The sequence below is a fragment of the Gambusia affinis genome, linkage group LG01 (assembly GCF_019740435.1).
Source record: "Gambusia affinis linkage group LG01, SWU_Gaff_1.0, whole genome shotgun sequence".
In the NCBI taxonomy this organism is placed as follows: domain Eukaryota; kingdom Metazoa; phylum Chordata; class Actinopteri; order Cyprinodontiformes; family Poeciliidae; genus Gambusia; species Gambusia affinis.
The window spans coordinates 364593-388460 of NC_057868.1; the positions used below are offsets into that span (position 1 = coordinate 364593).

Consider the following 23868-nt stretch of genomic DNA (forward strand, 5'->3'; position numbering starts at 1 on the left):
CACATTATCACCACCTACTTAAATCTACACACGTCTGTGCTGTAAGTTTATACGGATAGTTGCACATTAAATTCCCATTAGTTTGGGTGTTTGCCATCGGGGATAGAGGGAATGGAGGTCATTCGGACAGGTGGGGTGCTGTACAAGTCCCCGCTCACACTGTCTGTCCTTTAGCCCCAAATGGATGTTATTATCTGTGAAAAATGTGCCGCCCGCAAACCGCTGAAAGCTTTCCGCTGCGATTCTCCGATAGAAACAGTCACCGGGTCCCTGTGACAGTGCACGGTTGGAACCGCAGCTGAGACTGCATCCATTATTCATCTTTTTTTTGTTTGTTTGTCTTTTGGGGTTTTTTGAGTTTTGTTTTTGTCATCTTCCACCCTCACCCCACCGCCATAATTTTTTCCAACGGGTCCCTGGGCGCCCCCCGGCGCTCTCCTCGGCCCGTTGTCTCTCCAGCCCTGGAGGGGAGGGGGTCGCTGGAGTGGAGCATGAGCGGCTGCCACTATCCTTCACCGGCACCGGAGCGGGAGCGCAGGTACCAGCACAAAGTCTCGCTGGTGGTGCGCTACTTCATGATCCCCTGCAACATCTGCTTAATCCTGCTGGCCACATCCACGCTGGGCTTCGCCGTTCTGCTGTTCCTCAATAACTGTACGTTTGCTCACCTCAAGCATCTTTTGACTCTGTTTTTGTGATGTTTTCCTCTGAGTTTTAAGTCACTACAACAGTTTCTCTATCTGGAAACATAATCCATTACAATCAGAAATGTTGTGTTTTCTCATGGTTTATGTGCCATTGTTCGTATATTGAATGTCCTTGTTGAGGCAAGTCCCCGAACAAAACCTTGCATACCAAACATCTCAATGCCTTATCTGCCCTTGAAATAGGGACATCAGATCACTAAAAGTCAAAGCCCCCCTTTCCTTGACTCTGGCTTCACAGACTGCTCTGTATCTCTGCTCTAAAGCCCTGGCATTTACTTTGAACTGTGGAGTATTTCATGCAGATTAAAAGCCTTTGGTGGCTCAGTAAAAGTTATTTTTTTGGTTAGGAAAAGTCCAGTATTTTCTTCTGTCCTCTCACTACAAACAAATGTTTCTGATGTATAATAAGAAAGCAGTAGCTCATTAGCTGCCAGTGGAAGTGTTTTTGGAAAGTATTCTGTCAAATGGTTCTGAATGTGAAGATAATTTTGTTCATTTATAGTTACAGCCTGAATACTGGAATCACATATTCACAATCACAGGTCCTGTGTACAAGTCACTTCTAACAGCTTTTTACTGAGCAAAAAGTATTGATTTATATTTGGGTCAAGTACAAATCAGCAGTTTGTACTTGACTTAATTTTAACAAACAAATTAATCAGTTTGTTAAAATATAATAAATGCAAAAACTACCTTTTTGGTGGAATAATTCAATCCACATCTCTTTTACACACCGTTTCAGTACAGCAAGTTCAAACTGTGCAAAAGGTGAAATCTCCTTAACTCTCCCAAGTGGGGCTATTACTTATGCAAGACTTGCACCTCCTAATCACCAGCAGATTACATTAGGTAACTAAATTTGATCACTAAGTACCGCTGTGATAAAGTTAGAAATGGTGCTTAATGTGGGCCGAAATGCTGTTTGAGTTACATTTCTTTAGTGATATGGCGCTGGGTTTTTTGTTTCTATTCTCTTTCAGTTGGCATGAAAGCTTTGGGTTCTCACAAGATAATATGCTTGAATGAGAATGGTGTGATACTCTTTACACAGATATAAGGAAAACCTCCTAAAGAAATGTAAATTCTTTACTTGAAACAGAAAAGGAACAAACTTATATAGATTAATGAAGCAGCAGGGATCAGAAGATTTGAGTCCAACAACCCAGTTTTGACCTGCTGATACGGGTTTTAGGTCATTTTGATTGAACTTTATTTTACATTGTTTCTTTCATACGTTCTTGTCATTAGTCCTTAATTATTTGTCGGGAGAGGCAATATAATCTTTCTCTGACGCTTCATTAAAATATTATGATACAGAAAGGATGCAATAGAAACAAATGTATATATTCTTCAAATCTTTACTGTCCTCTGCATCAGTAAGCAGCCTGTTGCTCAATATGAACAACTCCTTAAAGATTTGTCCCGTTTATTTGAAATATCAGGCAATATGTCGGTGAATCCGTAGTTCTGACTTTTTGCATGTACCTTGAGTGAGGATGAGTCCTTTATAAGTTCCCTGTTTCTTTATCAATCCAAGCCAAACAGACATAATTAGATTTAATACACTCAGTTAGAGGGAGCTCATCTTCACCTCTAATATGTTAGTGAGCTGAAAAACTGGACAAATGACGAGCCCAAAAGAGCTCTATTATGCTGTAGAGCCCGTTCTCTGTATGTTGGAGATATGTGTGTGTGTGTTTAGTAGGACAGGTGCTGTACTGAGATTTACAGATTTTGTTGTCACCATATGGGATGAGGTATGTTCATGCATACATAGACAGTTTGTTTGTTTCCCCCTCTTAAATTTCTCCTGCCCGTCAGACACACTCTCACTTCATCATTCTGCCCAGCCATACATCAGCCGCAGCAAAACAAAGGTGGCACACATGCAAAAAAGATAAATGCGCACACACAACTCTTTGTGCACGTGGGTAAATGTCACGGCCAGACACTTATTGATTCGCTGGAGATATCAGGTGAATGATGGCAGTGTTGTGACATTCACACAGGCCCGGGAACTTACGCAGGCCTGCCAGGTGTAAAGGGAGATGCAAGTGGCTGATATGTTTATGGAAAGACCTTATCTTGTCCTTTCGTTATGGAAATGTGAAGAAATCGTTTAGCTTCGCCTGGCATCTCGACTCACTTCTCCTTTCAGATTTGCCTCATATGACGAGTGGGCACTGTCTCTGTTTTTGTGTGCATATTTAGACGTGCTTAGAAAGAGCCAGAGGAAAGTGCAGCTCCTCACCCTTCCTCTTGTACATCCACTCATGCTGCTTTTCTTCTTCCCAATGTTTTTGATGCAGTCCTGAATCTTCCCCCACTAGATGAAAATCAGTTACCATCATGATTGACTGCAAAACAGCTTCAGCAGACAATTCATTATTCACCTCTAGCACCAACCTTGCCTCTCTGCTCCCCGATCTTCATTTTCTTTTCTTTCCTCGCCCCCTTTTTCTGTCACACACAAACACACTTCCATCCTGAAGCCCCAACTGTTGACAAGCAATTTTAAGCAAACCCAAATTTAAAACTGAGCTGTGTCTTGCCCTGGGGAAAGGGAGCACAGACGTCCTAGGAAGGTTTCAGCTCTGAGTGTGAAGGAGGTTGGGGTGTGTGCTGGTGGACCACTCCTCCACCCTCTCTAGAAAAAAATGAAAAATAAAGAATTCCACAGCGAGGCAGTTGAAGTGATGTGTAGCATCTTCCTCATTTTCCCTCACACAGTTTGCAGAACATAAAAGAGGCGTCTGGGTGGTTGCTCAACCTTTGTTGCACATGTGTTTTGGTGTGTTTGTTCGGCTCACTGGGGCTTTGCTCAGTGACTCACACGGCCGGATGGACTGCCAGGGTGCAGATGGTGGTTCAGCTGGGTCAAACTTAGCGCTACGGTCTCCCGCTACGCTTTAAACTGTATTGTGATGCTTTCTGCAGGAATCTCCATGGAAGTGCATCCATTTGTTGAAAATGTCTGCCATTTTAGGGAGCGTAAGCAGGATAGATATATTCTTGTACATCAATTCATGAGGCCACAAGATATCATGATATAAAAACTCCACAATATTTCTTCAGCAGCCCGAAGTTGGTCATGTAAAGAGCAACTGGATTGCAGTCAGCATGTGACTTTATTCAGAGAACTAAATTCCTCTCCATGTCCGTACTGATTTTGGCTGTTTATCCACTTTGTTTTACTATGAGATGCATTGTTCACTACAGACTAAGGGAGGAACAACAGGGTGGTACACCAGCTACTCAAAGAGAGAAGAAAAAAATGGCTGAAAAGAAATACTAATGTGATTTTCCTACCTCTTTATTAATGTTGTTTCTTTTCGTCCCTGAGGGATAAATAATCCAAATGAGGTGAACAGCAAATCTGCCTTTATGTGCTCCCTTGTTTATCTGCTGTGTCTTCAGCGCAATGTCATTGTCATTGTAATGTCAAAGAAGATTCTAGAAGACCTTAATGGAAGAACACAGATGAAAAATGTACTTGATTGTGCCTTTGCAGATGAGGGTAAAGTGAGCAGACTGGGACTTATCTATCATGGCTAATTGTAAGCTATTATTATAATCCCTGTGTGCTTTAAGCCTGACAATCTTATTTATGTTTGAAGCTCTTATTTTAAAGAAAGAAAAGAAGTAGTTTTTCAGTTTTTGTCCAATTGTTATGAGAAAGTTATCTAGTAAAGGTTGTGCCTTGGACTGGCCAATTACTTCCTGTGGTTTTTACTTTTACCCAATCACTAACATTTGTCCGTACCGTATGGAGTGAGGCACTTGGATGCTATGAAACTTACCAGAAATTGTTTGCACTGTAAACAATTATCCTCCAATGTGAAGAGAGAAGAGCTGATCTGAACAAGGCGACTGGTTAAATATTCATCACCAACTGAGCGGCTTCCTTCACTTCCTCTGCTTCCCTTGCAAAAACTACAGGCAGAGTACAATCTAAAACTGAGCAGAAGATCAACGGCATCCTTCAGCACTCCTCCTGTTCACTGATTGGCTCAGTCAAAAATGGACTGGAGACGAACCAAATCAACGAAGAAAGCTCAGACTGAGAATGGAATGGCCAGGCTAGAGTAAATGGGTAACTTTTGAAAAAAAATTGTAAATGTTCAAACTAATCCAAAATGAATAAGATATTACATTCTGAACATATTCAAGTATTAGAAGCTCCTTAGATTCAGATAAAAATAGCAAAAAGAGACTGGTGGAGTGATTCCAGAAGCGTAGAGTTTGGGCTGCTACAAGCGGTCCAGGTTTGACTCTGAGCCCAATTAGTTTATCTTCCATTTCTCTCGGTCTGTGTAAAGACCTGTCGAATAAAAGCCACAAAAACAAAGCATGACTCAGTTTGTCCAAAAAAACTTTGGGTGAATTCAGTATTATGTGTTGAGTGATGAGTTGAATGTGTTTACATCCTCACATCAATTCATTCCTGGAGCAAAATAACTTCCCACAGTTCTCTCTGATAATGTTTTTGTCATATTTTATATCTATACAACATGCACACATAATTATCACACTTGATGTTTCCTATTTGCAGCTAAAATGATGATTTTTTTTTAATCAGTTATTCTATCCACAGTGCTTAATCCGCTGTAATTTGAATGTACCATTATCTAGCGAACAAACCGTTCCTCCTTACTGCCTCTCAAATGAGAACATCGGCTGCCTAATATCAGAAATTACACACTTTACTTATTTGGATTGTATATAACATTTCCTTGGGGTTGGAAAATAGCTTATTCCCATACTTTGGACCTTATAATTAAAAAATAATCATTTAGTGTAGCAGCAATAAAAAAGTTGATGTTTTCTGATTTATTCGCACACCCTGCCGTGTAAAATAATAAGAGGCCGCCTCACATTAAGCGGCCGAGGTGTGGAACCTGTGAAGGTCTTGGGTTACAGCAGGCTTTCCCAGCCATTTGACACTCCAGCTCTGATGTTCTGACTCCCACACACTGCGCCGCCGTATGTCATTGTCTTGGCGGAGCAGCATGATGTCATGTGATGTATTACTGGCGGAAAGTTTCAGATTTACTCCACATGTGTCTGCAGGTGGGTTGGAGCTGAGTGTCTGTTCCCTGCTCCTTCATTGTTGTGAACATTTGCTGTCTTATCTTGAACTTTTCAACCAGACAAGAACATCAAAAACAAATCCCTTTGTTAAGAGTACAATACTTGTACTCTTGCACTATGCGGAGTCGTGGCGTATGTTTGGGGATGATTAGGAGAAGCGACTGTCGCGACACGGTGATGATGCTGATATCGCTGAAACACACTCCTGTCCGATTAGCTCAGCCTGATCCCTGCAGGGCGCAGCCACACTGTTCCAGCAGGCTTAGATAGAAAAGCACACAAAGAGAATCTGTTTGCTTTCTTTCTTTCTTTTCTTAATCTTTATTTTTACTTTTGAAGCAACTCGGTTACTTGTCTTTAACCCCGAGGAATCTCCAGATTTTCCCAAACTAAACTGTTTCTGTCTGTTTGTGTCTTTCAGACAAACCGTCTCACTTCACTCCGGCCCAGCCTCCTGATGGTAAGTCTTCTGTTCTGTCTCCGTTGGGGTTCTGCAGAGCGACGCATCAGGCAGCAGACCTCTGAAGAGGGCGGCCACCTCCCTACCAGATTTAGTCGCACTGCATTTTGTTTCTGTGCCGTTGGTACGGCAGGCGCTGGATCATTTCTGCTCTGGCCCCTTTGATGACTTGATTTGATCTCCTCTCTTCCTCTGGTTGGGATGGAGCTCCATGTCTATAGTCAGATAATGCACCTTCCTGTCTCTGTGAACATTCCAACATTACTTCATGCACCTGGAGAAAATACAACCAGGAAGCATCACTTTCATCTCGGCTTGTTATCCACGTGTTCTCTTTCCAGGCGACGGATATATCTTTATTGTTTCAGTTTTGTTCTTGGCCAGAAACACGAACCGCCAATTTAACAAAAAGCAACAGCCTATTTCTAAAAAACTGTAAGTCTGACAACTTTAATTGGAGGAAAACAGCTGGTTTTCAAGCTGCTATGGTGAATATTTATCAGCAGTAACGCAGTGAGACAGTTTTTTATAGTTGGGCTGGTTTTTTCTTTTGTAGATGGACTCTGATGGACAAAAGATTGCAGAGTGAACTCTCTGAATCTGTTTCTAATAATTATACAGTCGACCAGAGGAGACACCAAAACTAAAAGCAGCTGGTGAAACATGTCACTTAAAATAATCAGATTTGAAAGTGTTGGGAGATCATTATCTGTTAACCATAGAAGGGAAATGAGTTGTTATGAGCATGTTGAATACTTCTCACATTCCTCCCCATCCCAAAGCTTCAAGGTTCAACTCCAGCTCTGTCTGAAGCTTTCATTTGTTTTGTGGTTTTTAAGACTGATGCAGTTATCTTGATGAATGATTGGATCTGGCAGAGAGGTCTCTGTTGGTCTGTTTCTGACTATCCTGCTGAAAGCTGGCACTCAGCACAATGGAGCGTCCTGCTCCCGCCTTGCATTGAATTTTCCTCTACAAAAGAAATTAGGTCCTGCCTATTGATTGAGCCACTCATTTCCCATGTATTAAAGTTTTTTCTGCCTCAAGGGCACAGTTTGTTTCTGCACTAGTCAACCGTTTAAAAGCCGCTCCTGGCACTTAATTACATTTCCAATAGTTCTGTAGGCTTTGCACCAGCAGCCTACGTTGGTTTAATATGCCAAGGAAAACAAAAAGCAAAGTCTCCAATCAGCAGGGTAAGCCTGCCCTCTGGGACCCGGTTTCTCTGGGTCACTTAACACTGAGGAGATTAGTTAGACAATTAGAGATGGCCCAAATATGGCAGTGGGCCACGTTCCCTCTTTTTTTTAATGTATAGTTTCTGAAGGAGTCGAGGGTTATTGGGGAGATGCTTGAGACAAGCAGAGTGCTAATGCAGCTGAGCCATTATTCAAATTGGCTTCAAAGAGCACAGAGCTGCTTCCAGTGAACTTGTCCTTAGAGCCAAGGACTCTCCACTCCACAGTACTTAATTACAGGAAATCACAGACAAAATACCAAGGAGCCGGCATTTATAAAAACAGCCTAGTTTGTCTCTGAAATGCCGTTGATGAGATGTCCTTATTAGCACGAGGAGAGTGTGCAGAAAGTTGAAGAATTTCCTTCTGCAAACACAGAGGAGGCATCTGGAGGCTTGCTGAGGAGAAATGTGCAGGTTTGGCACAACATAAAGCAAAAAGCATTTTGATGTGTATGGTGTGTGCCACACACAAATAGCTGTCAAATCTTCCCCAATGAATGGCCCATAATCACTAGTCCAAAAAGTGACAAAAGTCATAAAGCAACCTTTAATTAGCTGCTTTCTTTGAAAGCTCAGAGGAGCAGTTGCTTAGATCAGGCCACAGTCATTATTGCCTGTCGTCTCCTGATAATAAGACAGTTGTTGCGTGTTTAGCCAAAGCTGGAAAGCTCATAGAATTTGCAGCTTGGGGGATTAATATTGGACTTGGGGGAATGGGTCTTGGCTGAGAGAAATGCTTGATAAATGAGGCTTTTGCCTCAAGCTGTTAAATGTCCGGATTTAGAAAAACATGGACAGTACTTTCCCTGCCGGCCAAGGACAAGGAGCAGGAGTACAGCTGCGATAGCCATCTATTATAGGTTAATGTCAAGCTTCAGATGGGTTGTTGATTGTGGCCAAAAATAGTCGTAATTGAACAGAAATAGATTTACTTTTCTGTCTCAGTCTTCAGTGGGAGAGGAAAGTCACTGAAGATGGCTCCCAGGGGGAAGGCCTTTCATTTCATCCAATTTCAGCTGGAGGTGAGTGACTGAACAAAGGCCAATCAGGATTCAATATAGGCCAGAGACTGGGAGAAAGGAAGGTGTAATGGAAGAGTGGAGCCTTAGATAGTTCAGAGGTCTCTAGTGACTGTCACCATCTTCAGCACCACTTGCCCAGCAAGAGCCCATTTGCAGGGAAAGCTTTCAATTTCACATTTTGTCACTGACAGGTCTCTCCAGAGGACTGACAGTCAAAATAAACTCCCGGTCTGAAATGTGATTTGATCTTAGATGGTGGGACACCTGCGAAAGAAGTGCTAGTGGGCTCACTTACTGTGGAAAAACATTACCAAGAACCAACAGAACCTCTGGGAGAAAACGGAAACCCAGTGCATCAGTTCCATCACCTCCTTCAGATTGATTGAAGAATGGTTACAGCGTCCCTGTCATTTATTCTGCCGAAGCCTTTTCCCTCTGTTCTTGACAGTAAGCCTGACGTGCAAAGAGGCAGAATTAATTAGGACTCCTTGGCCTATCTTAATTAAATCTTTTCACATCATAGATTTCACACAACAGTAGAATTATCTACCTCATCTTTCAGCCGGGGCGGGGAGGCTGACAGAGAACGTCTCACATCAAGATATCAAAAGTGAGGCTGAAAAGTTGCCTTAGGATTATGATTATCTGTGTCCGGTCCAATTCAAACAAAGAGGAGCTTGGTAGCCCAGTTTTATGACAAGTGGTGATATAATTAGGTAAGCTTAACTTTATCAAGCAAATTGCACAAATCTTCCAAAAAACAGGGCTGAACGCCATATGAGTATGTCTTGTTGCATGGAGCATCACTACAAGGAAACGATAAGAGAAAAATTAGCAAATTTAATAATTTTCCTAAAAGTTAGTCACTGCGACAGACTGGCGACCTGCCCAAGGTGACCCCGCCTCTCACCTGGAACGCAGCTGGAGAGGAACCAGCAACCTTCCCAACCCCATTAGGGATGAAGGGTGTATAGAAAATGGATGGATGGATGGATGGATGGATGGATGGATGGATGGATGGATGGATGGATGGATGGATGGATGGATGGATGGATGGATGGATGGATGGATGGATGGATGGATGGATGGATGGATGGATGGATGGATGGATGGATGGATGGATGGATGGATGGATGGATGGATGGATGGATGGATGGATGGATGGATGGATGGATGGATGGATGGATGAAAAGTTAGTCAATATTTCACATTTTTAGGTGGACAGATTGAATGATTGCATCTGGGGTCTGAGACTGAAACAATATGCAGCTTAATTAACTGCAGTTTATTTATCTCTCAATCACAATTCAGGTCAATTCAATGTTATGATTCCTGAGAATAAAAAAGTGATGATAGGTGGTAAATAGCTGTGGCACAATTAATACAAAACATGAAAAGTCTGAAATGGATCAGTTGTTCTGATGAGCCTGTCATTAACTCCATCATAAGAAAAAAAACATTTATTTTTCATTCATAAAACAATAGGCATGTGTACATGGATATGGAAAAACCATCATGTAAGAGAAAATCTAATGTTACTGTTATAGGGTGAGTATGATGATGCTAAAAGTATAGCTAAGCTATAGCGGTAAAGTTACAAAAGAGATTATCATAATCTACAATGTTGGAAATCAATGAAGAGAAACCTTACAGCTGATGTTAGTTAGCTCGGTAGTTAGCCAACAAGTTAAGAAACTAGCTACAAAACTAGCAACATCAGGGCTAGTCACAGAAAACAAACCATTAAAGTCATATGAGAGTATGATCCACACTGGCTTTACTATTCAAACCAAAAGATTAGGCCCATCCTTCAGATACAGTTTGCATGCAGGCTTGCCTCATCTCACCTCAGCTTAACCACTATTGATCTGCTGAGATGGCTTAGAATCAGCTGTCCAAAGAGAGGAAAACAGCAGCTGCCATGACATAGAAACCAAGCTGGAAAGTACAGCACTGTTTGCTTTTGATCCTCTTGACGGGCAGTAATTGTTTATGTAGTTAACAGTGCAGGTCTTCTTTTATATACCATGCAGCTGTGAAATAAACCTGACTTACTGATAATGCAGGTGATTCACAAGCTGCAGAGCTGGAAGGATGGCTGAGTTTTTGATGTGGATGCTGAGTGTACTGAACCATCCGTTGTTGCTATCTGGAAGCTGTCTCTGTTCACTGTATCTGATTCAGTGGTGGGTCTCTGATCAGGAAATCTGCAAGTGACATGTTAGCCTTAAGTGGGATTTTTAAGTGTTGTCCTTTTGCCAGATATCTCAGCCTTGAACTGGGATGCCACTCAGGGTCGCTGCTGCCCAGCAACAAAGATCCTCTTTAATGATGCTGCTTCGAAGATTTTAGTACATTTGTGTCTGCTGTTAGGGATTGTTCTGACGCTTTCCTTCAGAAGAGAACTAGAACTAGGTAGCAACAGTGTAAGCAGTCTGAGTCTAATCACCACATGCTAAAACCATGTTTGAGTGAAACAAAACACATTCTGCTGCGACAGACTGGCGACCTGTCCAGGGTGACCTCACCTCTCGCCCAGAACGTAGCCGGAGATGGACACCAGCAACCCTTCTGACCCCATTAGGGACAAGGGTGAACAGAAAATGGATGGGTGGATGGAAAACACATTCTGCTTCTGCTGTAAAAAAATTCTCACTTTTCCGAATATTTTTTTACGAGGGGAGCTGCCTCAAGTACCTTAAGACATGAATAAATGGCTTACATGATGAGTAATCAAATTAATTTATTAATTTCTACTATATTTTGAGTCTGCACATATTTTGCTAAAACTACAAGATGTTATTTCGTTTTTTTAAATACTAAAAAAATAAAACATTTTGATTATTTGTGGTTACTGATCATCATGCAGCCATTTGTGTAAATCCCCAGGAAATAATCAACAAGTCATTTAAAGGGATACTTTGACTATTTAAAGTTAGATTATTAACTTGCTTATCTTGTTGCCAATGTGATGAATTTGAGATCCTAAAACTTGTTGCCATGTAGATGAAAAGTACTGGAAGGCTAACCATTTTAGCTAATTTTAGAAATACAGCATAGCGTTTGCTTAGTAACATGGATGTTGCTTATATATATATATTGTTTGTTACTGCGCAATAGCCAGCCCCGCCCTCTCCTCACAACTCCTCGGGCTGACTACTGAACCAGTTCTCTGTCTAACAGGTCCGGAGAATCTCTAAGACCTGGGTCTTACCCTGAACAAGATCTATAAGAGATAATCTATTTAAACTGGTGGCGAAAGGGATTCGTCTAGCTCTGACTACCTCCTTATCCAGAAGTTATGACCCTTCCCAGTTAAGGAACAATCAACCGAGTAGCCCTCACAGCCGCATAGTTCCAATAACCACTTCTGTTAACGGTAGTTCCTTTCTAAAATTGTAACGCACTTGGTAACGGCTAGATAATTTTTAGTGACTAAGACTAAGATAATCACAGGGTCATTATTTTTCTCTCACCAAAGGAAAGTCTGAAGCCACCACATTACTAGAATCATGAATACTGATTTTACTATAAATAGAAGCACTTTAATTCAAATGACTCAATTAATTTCAATGTCCACAACCTAATCAGAATTTTTAAAATATATGAATTTATTAAGCAAGCTTTAGCAGGGAAAATGACAGGCATACAGAATTTACTTGAGACTACCATACAAAGAAAATCAATATAGTTTAGATCAATTCAACCTTTACCTAACAACCTCCCTACACTGTCATCTATCTATCAAATAAGGCTTTGGGGTGTGGCACAACTCATACCCATCGATGGTATCGGATCTTGGCAACAGGAGTCCTTGTAGTCCTTGGTCAGAGTCTTTGACTTTGAATCATAAATCCTCTTTGGAACCGAAACAAAATGAACTGTCTGCTTCATCCAGCCGAACAGCCCTTAGTCGATCCTGTGACTTTTGTTCAGTTCCCCAAGTCCGTTGCGATGTATTTTGAGATCGTTGGGTCGAGAGCAGAGTGTGGAAATCCAATGAGGAACCAAGGCAGTGGGTCGGTGGATCTCGCCCTTTGGTCCGGCGTGAGGAGCTCCGTTGTCCTCCTTGTGAGGCGCTTTTCTTGGTTCCAGGGCGTAGTCCTCTGCTGGTCTTCTTACCACACTTGTGTAGAGTCTCAGCGCCGGCGACGAAGAACACCGTATCACCTCGGTCTCATGTTTTTATACTTTTCTGCACTTGTGGGCATGTACCCCAGATAGAGAGAGAGAGAGCAGGGGTGCTGCTTGCGTTTGCCCGCCTCTACACTCAGGCCCCAACCGTTGTGGTAGATTGCACACCACTCTGGTGACATTCGTGACTTGGGTCATATTGACCCTGTTGCGAGATAACGTGCTTTTGACACCTGCGACTATTGGAAACTTTCTCAAGTGGCAGGCATACTTGTGACCTGGCAGTTGCACAACTAAACCCACTCTCATGTTCTGACATTTGCAGTTTGCACCCACCTCAGCCTTCCTTCTCTTTCTTTGATTCTATACTTTTATCCATATAATTAACTTTAATCAATAAAGTTTGTTTTATATAAAACATCAATTCATTACATTAGATTATTTGATTTTGGTTCATCGTTACAGAAAACATACTAAAATACAGAGATTACACATTAAGCAATCACTATTAATCAACACACAAAGCTGTAGCAGTCTCCTAGGCATTTTTATAGAAAAAGAACATCTGTAAGCACATCCTCATGACTGCGCAACCAGGCCCCAACTCTTAGCTCAGGCCTTCGCCCTGGTTACTGTTGAAGGTTGCGAAAATAATGCACCTGTGACACTTGTGACCTGGGTCACTTTGACCCAGGCACGTGGGGACACGACTCCTTTTCCGAGAAAAGGAGCAACTGCATCCTCCAAACTCACATCTTCGCACCGAGAGTTGCTAAAGTCGCACACCCCACTTTTGCTCAACAACCTGTTTCCAAATAAGGTGTTGACCATCTCTGCTCTCCTGTTAGTTCCTCTTTCTCCTTAACCTTTCACCTACAATCTACCTCCAACTCATCAGTGATCTTTAATTGCAGTTACACCTTTGACACCATTTCAAGTTCAGAGTAAAAATCACATTTATAACATTTCAAGTTCAGAGTAAAAATCACATTTATAACTTCTTTTACTTCTCTGATTTATCATTCTTTTATAATGTTATGATAACCATAATTTATCAGTTACTCTTAGTATAATCTTAATGTGGGTTATTACAAATGTTTTCTGTAAAGAAACCAAGAATAATTCATGATTCTTATTATTTGATATCAAAGTTACAGTTACTTGTTTTACTTGTAAGAGTTCCCACTAATGTAAGTGTAAGTGTAAGTATTATTACAAGTAAACCAATATTAATATAAGTATTTTACTTTGAATCTTATCCAATTACTCACAATCTTTAGATTTCTTTCTTTAAAACTCTCATGCTAAGTAATAGTCTGAACTATTTTTATAAATCTGCAGGCTGGAAACTTACTTCCTCTTTTCCAGGAAACTGCTTTTCCTGTTTCATGACTCTCTGTCTTGACTATGATTTCTTATGATTAAATAGAAAAAGTAGAATTAAAGCAAAGTTTGCAGGAGACAGAAACAACACACACAACCAAATTGATTTTATTGACATTTAAGTCTAATGTTGGGTCTAGATTTTACTTGAGTAATTAATTTTAAAGATAACTTTATTTATTTTACTGTTAAACTAAAATCTCCAGCATGGGGAAGTGGGATGATCTCGGATTTTTCTTGACAATATATATATATATATATATATATATATATATATATATATATATATATATATATATATATATATATATATATATATATATATATATATATATATATATATATATATATATATATAAAGCTACAAACTTAGGCCAACCATAAAATAAAATGAGGGAAGCTCCTGTTAGTTTTTCTTTATTCTTAGGATTTTTTCACAATTTTGCAAACTTACTGTGATATATTTCTTCTACAGTTACAGAAACTATAACTAACTTTACACCACCTCACTTCAAAAATACAAAACACACCCTTGTAAATTATATAAGCTAAATTAATAAAGCAAAGACATAAAAACAAGTTAAATGTCGTTGTAATATCAGAGCTAAGGCAGTTAAGACAGAAATCTTCAAGTTAAATCTTTGTTTTCGTAATGCAGTTTTAAATAAACGATTTTTTTAAATCTTAGAAAATAAAGGTTTGCATCTGTCAAGAAGTCACTCAGCATGTCGGTGCAGACATTTAGGGAACCCTCCTCCTCTCAGCTCGTTGTCATATTTTGGAAGTAATTAGCATGTCGCTTTAAACGAGCTGGCTCTGTCTTTTGCATGTTGATGGAGCAACTATCCCACCGCAGCCGTAAAAAGCTGCATTTTTGATTAACACAGCAGCAAGTTATTTAAATCAGACATCATTCTGCTTGGAGCTGTGATGGGCAGACACTAATTTAATAGTTGAGTGAAAATAACCAAACTAGTAGAGTGTAACCGTTGTGATGAATTTCACTGTCAGGTTAATTATGGGAAAATAAATGGCTTCCCAGGTCAACATGATTCTTAACTGTACTCTGCTGTGATATCCTGCTATTAACTCAGCCCTGCAGTCACTGTTTCCTTATTAAGAAATGCAAGTCAAAGGATTGTTTTGCTCAACAATATCTGTGCGGTACTGTTTTTTTGTTGTTTTTTTTTTTGTTTTTTTTCACAGTGGCATCTGCTGCAGTTGGAGTCAGACATCTGCAGTTCACTGATCTTCTGTCGAGACTTGAACACACACACACACACCCACACACACACACAAGTTTCACTAGCTGAACATTTCACCCCAAGCTTCTTGTTTTTCTGGGCTCAGTCAGAAACATTGTTTACTGATTGCAGTTGAATCTTAAGTTGTGTTTGTGTGTGCAGGGGTGTGTGTGTGTGTGAGCTTGTGTGCTTCCACTTGTAGCACACACACAACCTAAAGCCTGATGTTGGATTATACGGTTTGTGTGAATTTTTATCTGCTGTGGGAATGTTTTGGAAAACTTTGAGTTCCTGTAGATATGAAACTATTCATTCTGGAGTTCCTCAAACTCAGCATGACCTGACTCTCATCTTTTAAAACTTTGTAAAAGGAGACCTGAGTGAATTTAACACCATCTTTGTTCTTCTGAACCATGAAATATATTTGGATGTGGGGGTGAAACTTTCAAGGTCCCACATGTTCTTCACTCCATACTCAGAGTAAGAGGATATGTATTCGGATGTAAAATTAACCTTTTCTTTTCCGTGTGTGACAGACTATTCTGTCACACAGTAAGCTGATCAGCAGGGGGAAAGTTTTCACATCAAGCTGCTTTGTGTGCAACATGGAGCTGATAAAGAATTTGTGCTACAAACCAGTCACAAGTACAAACAATGGACTGATCTGAGCCGCACTGAGACTCGGATCCAGTTCGGCCTTTATTTAACAGAGTAGCAAGTTTTGTTAGCAACTGCCATTAGCATCGCTAGCTAAAACAGAAACTTGTTTGGATTCAGTGCAACATGAAGATCGGTCTTCCTTCAGTTAGACTTTCACTGTCCTTGTTTTAGACCAGCAGGGTTGTTTCGAATCAAGCTGTTGAAACAAAGTTTTATGTTAAACTGCTGCTCAGCTGAATATAAACCCACTAACTAGGGTGACCAGATTTGGGTTTCTGAAAAGGAGGACACTTTTTTTTTTGTTGGGGGGGGGGGGTAGAATCGCCCGACACACATGTGCTACCGATTTCTTTGTCATACAAAGAAACCTGGAATGGAGTAGTGGAACGGAGTGGCAATGTAATCACAATGCACTGTAAGCTATGTAATGTGTTTTGAGGCAGTTGACCAAAATCCTGGACCATTTTGAAATTCCCCCCGGACATTTTTTTAGGTCTGAAAAGTAGGACATGTCCGGGAAAAAGAGGACGTCTGGTCACCCTACCACTAACCACTAACGTCTGCATCACCCTGTGGAAATGACATCGAATGTCAAAAACCTTATTCCTTTAACAGACTTTAAAAATAAACAGAGGAAATGTTGTGAAGACTGAATCATGTGAAACTGAACTAGTTTAAGATGTGACTTCATATCCATGTAGGAGACCAAATCATTACCTAATGAAATAATTGATTGCTTTTGCTGGTTGTTGGTCTTTCCAACCCACTACACTTATAGGTCCACATGCATCTATTTGCAGACGTATCCATTCAGTCCCCATAAAAAAAATCTGTACTTAATTTATGGTTTATGCGGTCACTCCATCAGCAGTAAGTAGGAGGTCTCACCCTGCGAACACACACACACACACACACACACACACACACACACACACACACAGTCACATTCTGGTTGACGTCAGTCTTGGAGGTCCAGAAATCAAACCAAAGGGATGACGACAAGGCTAGACTAGGCAAAGAATCGGCCCCTGTGTGTGTGTGTGTGTGTGTGTGTGTGTGTGTCTGTGAATATATGTGTTTCGCTTGACTGGAGACAGCGACACCATTTATGTTCTGATACTTTGTTTTCCCAATACAGAGCCAAGCATGCAAGCACCCCCCTAACTCCATCCACCCCTCCACTCCCCCTTTAACCCCACCTGCATCCTGCAGACCCCCCCGACTTTCAGCCATCGCAGAAAGCCAGGCTCTGGTCTGAGTGCTCCTGAATGCTCCTTATTCCCCAGTTTTAATAAGACTTATGATAGCAGAGAGTGAGACAGAGCGCAGTAAAACATATTGAGACAAAGAGAAAAATAAAAAGAGAGTTCCTTGAAGTCCCTCACTTAAACGTTTCTGTTCCAACTCCCTCACAGTGTATGGAGTATTTATACACTGAAACAGGCTCGTTCATTCAGCATGATGGGGGGGTAATGGCACACTACTATGTTTATGCACTTTTCAAAGTAGCATTTCTGCACATTTCTGCAAGATTGATCCCATTCTGTATTCATTTTTACATGTAAACCGTATGAATACTGAGTGGCTTGTACTGGCCACTCCTCTGGTTTCCAGTTATTCACACACAGAAAAAGTTCCAAAACTAGAAACTGTCAAAAAAAAAATTTTGGTGTTGTCATCTAAGTTTTCAACCAGGAATTAGATTTTAATAACTAGTTACAATGTTACAGTGGATAAAAATTACAGTCTGGTATGTTCCTGGGTTATAGGTCACAGTTACATAGTTTTTTTATTTTGGTATAGTTTTTTTCTTTCTATTATTTGTTAAAGAACTAAAAATAAAGTCATTACCAAACTCAAAACTTCTTAATTGCACATTGACGATGTGATTTGTGCCTGTTTATTTTAGCAGGAGCAGCAGAGTTGATTTCAGCCAGTTATTTCTGCAATAGACCTGGTTTCATTTGGTGGCGACGTGCAGATGAGAGGAAATGTTGTAATGTGACTGACGTTTAGCCTGGCCTTCTACCTCATTCATGCAGACTTTAAAAAAAAAAACTGAAATTGTGAGGATTTGGTTTTTGTGTGTTTTAATTGAGGTTTCTGTGTTGAGTTGAGTCTCCATTTTGTCCCTCCTGCCCCTTCATTGGCTCCAGTTTTCCTCTTCTTTTCCCTTGATTCCTCCCTGTTGTAATTAATCCCACCTGTGTCTGTGTTTCCCTGTTGGGTCCATGTCGAGTGTCATGTCACATGTCTTTGATCGTGCTACCAGTGTGTTTGACTTCTAAACCTCATTGTTCACCTGTGCTGCCTGGATTTCTGTTCACTTTCATGATTATCACTAAAATCATCATTTCATTCAACAAAGCTGGGCCAAATATAAGAAAAGACTCAGGGTCTTAGACAAGGTTATAATCTTCAAATTCAGATTGTATTTGGCTAACCAAGTGAAAATAATCTCAGAAGTGATCCTCTTTCACTTTGGGGGCATATTAAACTTTCACCAGTCAAATCTACAAGTGGAGTTTGACCTGATTGGAGGCGCAGCAGCAAACTGTCATGTCTGTAGGTATTATTATGTAGAATAAGATTTAGCTAAAAAAAATACAGCTCACTATTTAAGACTAACAATCTAAATATCCATCAAAATGAATGGAGGATGGAAACAGTCAGTCCCACATCAACACCAGCAATAAGGAGAGTGAAATATTTTCAACAAACCCATTACTCCTTCATTGTGTTAATATTTCATTTGATTCCATTTAGTGGTCTCTAAAGAAAGTACACTGTATTTAGCTGTTGCATGTATTTCTTTTTAGCCTTGCTGTCTAAAGCCCAAATTGAAAACATGTAGTCCAGATGTGCTTTACTTCCGTAGTTCTTAGTAACTATTATATTTTTATGTTTGATCTTTAACAAAGTGAATTGAATTCACTTCACTATACTAATGCATAATTCTGGAAGACTTAATCATATTTTATTGATGGCACTTCAGATTTTCTGAAATCCACAACCTTTCATCTTTAGACTGTTTTATTCTCTCCAGATTGTTTTAGCTTTTTCACCTCATTCTCCTGCGTATTAATGATCAGCTTCACAGTTCATTAATCTCTTAATCTATTGTTTATCCATCTTTTCTGACTCTTTCCTCTGTTGTGGAGCCATTTGAATGCACATGCCGTCTAAAAACTCATGAATCTCAACCTGACTCTCCTGAAGCTTGCTGCTGAAAACCTGTCCATGGTTCATTCTGCCAGCTTGTCAAGATTTGACTGGTGTTCAGCTCCGCTGGCAACGTCGGGATAATTAATTCTCCCTAAAGCCTGCTTTGTTTGTGTTTTTTGTTTACCTTCTGTCCATTTAGCTCATCATTACATTACATTGCCTTCGTCTTTTGCCATACACTACAGGGACTGTGTGCCCAAAAGGGAACAAACAGAGCGAGTGCTTAGTATTCTGTCAACCTCGCGCATCCACCTGCCTGCTCATTTAAATAATGATGGGATGAATGAAAGGGAGAGAGAAATGGAAATATAATGAAGAACTGATGGTAATATGAGCAATTTAGCTGTTGTGTTTAGTCTTGGAGGAAAAATAGGAAGTTATTTTGTATGTTTACTGATTGTACGCACAGGGAATAAAGCTCATTGTGACGCTTTGTAATTTTTGGTTATTTGAGCAAGTTTTGGGATGTGGAGCAGTTAAGTTTCACAAGTCACACAGTGAGATGAGCACATAAACAGAAAGTGCTGTGAAAAATGTCAAAGGTTTCCCATAATAAGGCAGCAGCAGGCTGGCACATCGCTGTGTGTCTGCTCAGCACTCTTCAGCTCAGCTCGTTGTTTTATCCACTGGAGTTTTGTGCAATGCACCGCAGCACGCTCTGTAACTCCATAATTAGCGGCGAGTGTCACTGAAGGCAAATATGGAGCGTGAGGCTTTATGAGACTGCTGTGTGAAACATTAACAGCTAAGGACAACACTTTATTAACTGCAACTGGCTGCTCCTTTCATTCAAGATTTGGATTTCTTTACTTTATTTAGTTGATTTTTGCACATTTAGTTTAGTAGTTTTGTGAAATGCTTTTAAGATGTGACAATTTATCACCCTGAAGTTTCAGTGTATCTAAAAATATGTCCTGTCATGTCTTTATAGCAGGTATGTTGTCTCGACATGCAGGGGGTTTGCTTGTGTCTGGGGCTGAAAGGTGTAAATATCACAGTGTTATTTTTGCTAAATGTCATTATCATGTTTTCTACCATGAATGTTCATCTGGCCATATCAGGATGAAGGTTCTAGGTTATGTGCAAAGTCTGAGTGCCCCCAAATGATCCAGTGACTATTATAGTCATAATTATGTGTAGTAGCATGACACTTTATTTATAAAGCACTTAAAATACAACTTAGCAGCTGGACAAGAATAAAAACAAAGAACAAAATTAAAACAATATAAAACTATAAGAAAATAAACCTCACAAACACAAGGAGTGCAACATTTAAACAGATGAGCAGTTCTTCATTAGTGCAGACAGAGCACTGACGTGGCATAGTGATGTTATTTGGACACTTTTGCAGCATTTAAGTAACATTTGCATAGATTTATTCACATACTGAGTTTCAGGTTTTAGTCAGCTTTGAACTTTTAAGCATGTCTGAAAAAATTTGTTGCAGTCTAGCTTTGCTGCTGATCAAACTGTGAGCTATAGCGGTTGAACGACTTCATATTTTTTAAGGTCGGCTACAACATGATAAAAGTCGAGTTGATGTCGACTAATCGCAAAACACTTCACAACTACTGAGAGGCGTTATCAGCAATATTCAGCCCATTACTGATAATCCCCCCATAATTAATTATATTATGCAGGATTGAAAGAACAAGAAACAGAAGAAACAGATTGTTATCACAGAGTTTTTTGTGAGAAGCGGAGAAAATTCTGAAAAGATGCACATAGTTGGGTCTGACTTTTTTTTCTTTTAAACACTGGCTGATGAAAGCTGCACATATAGGAGTCAAATTATTACACAATGGTGCTTTTGGAACATCACAAACCAAACTTATTATGAACGGATCCTGTTTGGTTACAGTTGAATTCAGCGCTGCGTCCTGCTGCTCCTCCGCCCCGATGCGCAGCAGGAAGCTCCGCTGACTCAGCAGCAGCTCTCTGACTTTGCGGGATGAACCAACATGCAGGCGGCAGCAGAGATCACCTCTATCAAATCCTCAGGATGAAGCTTTAACTTCATTTCAAGATTTTGTCTAATAGGATTTATATGAGAGCATAAAGCTGCCAGGTTAGCTTCAACACGCACGGTGAGGCTGATCAGTTGGATGAATAAAAAAGCCCGACATCATTCCGGTAATCTCTCTCTCTCTCTCTCCCTTTATTTTTTTAAGAATTTTCTTGGCATTAGTTGCCTTCATTTGACAGCAATCTGACAGGGAGGGGGCAGGGAGAGGGCAGCAGGGGAGAGAGGCGTGGGCCCAGCGAACCGAGGACGGGAGTCGGTCTCCAGACTACAAAGGTCTACAGGGCGCCGCGCTAACCACTGCACCACACAGCGTCCCTATTCCAGTAGCCCTTGCTGAAATTTTCAGTTTCGCTTTAGTAAATTATTTACATTTTTTTCAATTTGAGCTGTCTGATGAACTCATCTAGTTTACTTTCTTTTATTTTCTTGGAAAAATCAGTTTTGTCACATGATTGCGACTAGTGGACATAAAAGGTCATTGCAGAGTAAAGAATCGACTAGTGGTCTAGTCGACTAGTTGATGCATCCCCTAGTGTGCTGCAGTGTCAAATCGATAAGAAAGCAATACTTAAGTATTTGTGAAACACAGGTTCAATGTTCGCTCCTGCCTGCAACCATACAATATGATTTTGTATGGAAAAGCATAAAGTTTAGATTTCTTTCCCTTTGCTGCCATTTTTAAAAACTTTGTTTTTTTACTCTGTCTACAGTAAGATAGGTTACTGTATTCTTTTATCTCTTCAACACTCATTTTCAATAAAACTACAAATCACTTGACTCCTCACCACATGTATAAATGCTTGAGAACTCTGTTTCAATACTCAATGTAAAGGGGACTGCAGACACGAATAAAGTCAACATGTGCTGCACACATGTGGAACATGGCTGCTCGCTTGTAAGAAACAAGGCTGTTTCACTGAGTTTCCCCATATGTGACATGAATTAGCGGTGACATCTCCCTCTGGTGTCAGATGGGTCCCGTCTCCCACAGCCGGCTGGTGTCACCACACTGCGATCTGCTGCTGATACTGAAACAGTTCTTCCACACATCACAAATGTGAAAATGTGACATTTTAGAAAGCTGTTGCCATCTTTAATTAAATTACTTTTTACAGGTAATTTTCCAGAACTAAGTAGAGCTTATGCAAAACACAAAGAGTACATTTTAGCTGCAAGTAAATCAAAACCTGTAGTGAATAGGAGTCCTTTGAACTTCGTTGTGATGCGCTCCTCCTTCACAGCCGTGGCTGAAGGCTTTGTGCTTTTAAACGGCGTGCCGCTTGGCCTCGTTCCAGCAAACATGATATATCCAGAAGGGCTGCTGGTTTTTCTTCTACTATATACCAGGCTCTAACTCAGGAAAGGAACCACTTTTATAAATAGAGATTTAACATTTTCAGCCCTTAAGTTCAAAGATCAAATCTAAAAATGATTAATTTGAAGTAATAATCCACTGGCAGATGGATCCCTTAAACTTAGCAGCTATAATTCAAGTTTGGAAGGTTTTACTTTTTCTACCTCTGAAGTAATGTCAGCCAGAAGCTGGAGCAGTGCCTGGTGAGTTTCCCTGATGCAGCAGCTGATCTGGGCCTCACACACTGCTACAGCGGGGCTCAGCGTCAGAACCCGATCAAAATATTCTGACTGAAATAGTTACAACTCCCGCTAGATTCATTTAAGTTCTTCTAATTTAAGACAAAAAAACAATGAAAAACTCTAGGCAGCAGCTAAATTAAACCAACCCTGTTTAATAAAAATATAGTTTGTTTGTGTAAAAAGTCCAGAAAGAAGTGAACTCTGTTCTGTATAAAAACCTAAGTCTTGGTTTGATAGATGTGAACTCTGTGTGGGTCCGATGAGCACAAGGCATTCTGGGTAAATGCAACCAAAACAAATGCTCGTGTCTAGCCCTAGCAGAAGAAATAGTTTGAGATCTTCTACCAAAAACAAAAGAGAAACCAATAAAATTTCCACTCCATTTATATTTGCATTTCATAAAAAAGGAAGCTGTGCTTCTCTTTTTTTGAGGTTTTTGTGTCGTTTCCTTCAGTGGTTCTTGGTGCAGCGCCCCCCCCCAGGCCAGAAGGTGAACAGGTTTCTAACTGGTTAGAGTCAGTTCATTCCACACTGAAATTATACAAACCTGTTTGTCATTTTCTTGTTTGTCTTTATGTTCCTTCTACATGACAAATTATGCATAAATATGCAACATAGTGTCTCCGTGTTGCTGTATACAACAATTTTTTCTAAACACTCAGATCTTTTAAAATTCTTAGCTGATTTTCATAAATCCTACTGAAGAGATTTGGTAACACCTCTTTAAAATGGGGTTTATACAGATCAGTCAGATGATAAATTCATTTCAATAGCCTTTATAATCAGGATGTTGTCTAAACAGCTTTTATAATTTCGACAGGTGTGATTAAGATATCTGGTATAATCTCTGGAGCCAGAACTCAGTACAATAGAGGGAGGATCAAGCATTTGCTGAAATCAATATTTGTAGGTGATTTATCAATGTGTGTTTGGTCTGTGGCTAGAGAAAATGAAAAACATTGTTTTTCCTTAGGATCAGTTATGATCCGCCTCCAGCTCTACCACTGGTCATGCTCTTAATGTGCTTTAGTAGGAAGACCCTGGAAGCTTCCTGAAAGGTTTGCTATAAAACCACTTCTG

General features: G+C 40.2%; 1 protein-coding gene across 1 annotated transcript in view; it reads left to right on the forward strand.

Moving 5' to 3' along the window:
* agrn (agrin) overlaps nucleotides 1-23868 on the forward strand; it is a 421905-nt gene that overhangs the window by 145548 nt on the left and 252489 nt on the right. The window contains exon 3 of the mRNA XM_044128298.1: nucleotides 6220-6258. Coding sequence (XP_043984233.1) covers nucleotides 6220-6258 — 39 coding nt within the window. The remainder of the gene's footprint in view (nucleotides 1-6219; nucleotides 6259-23868) is intronic.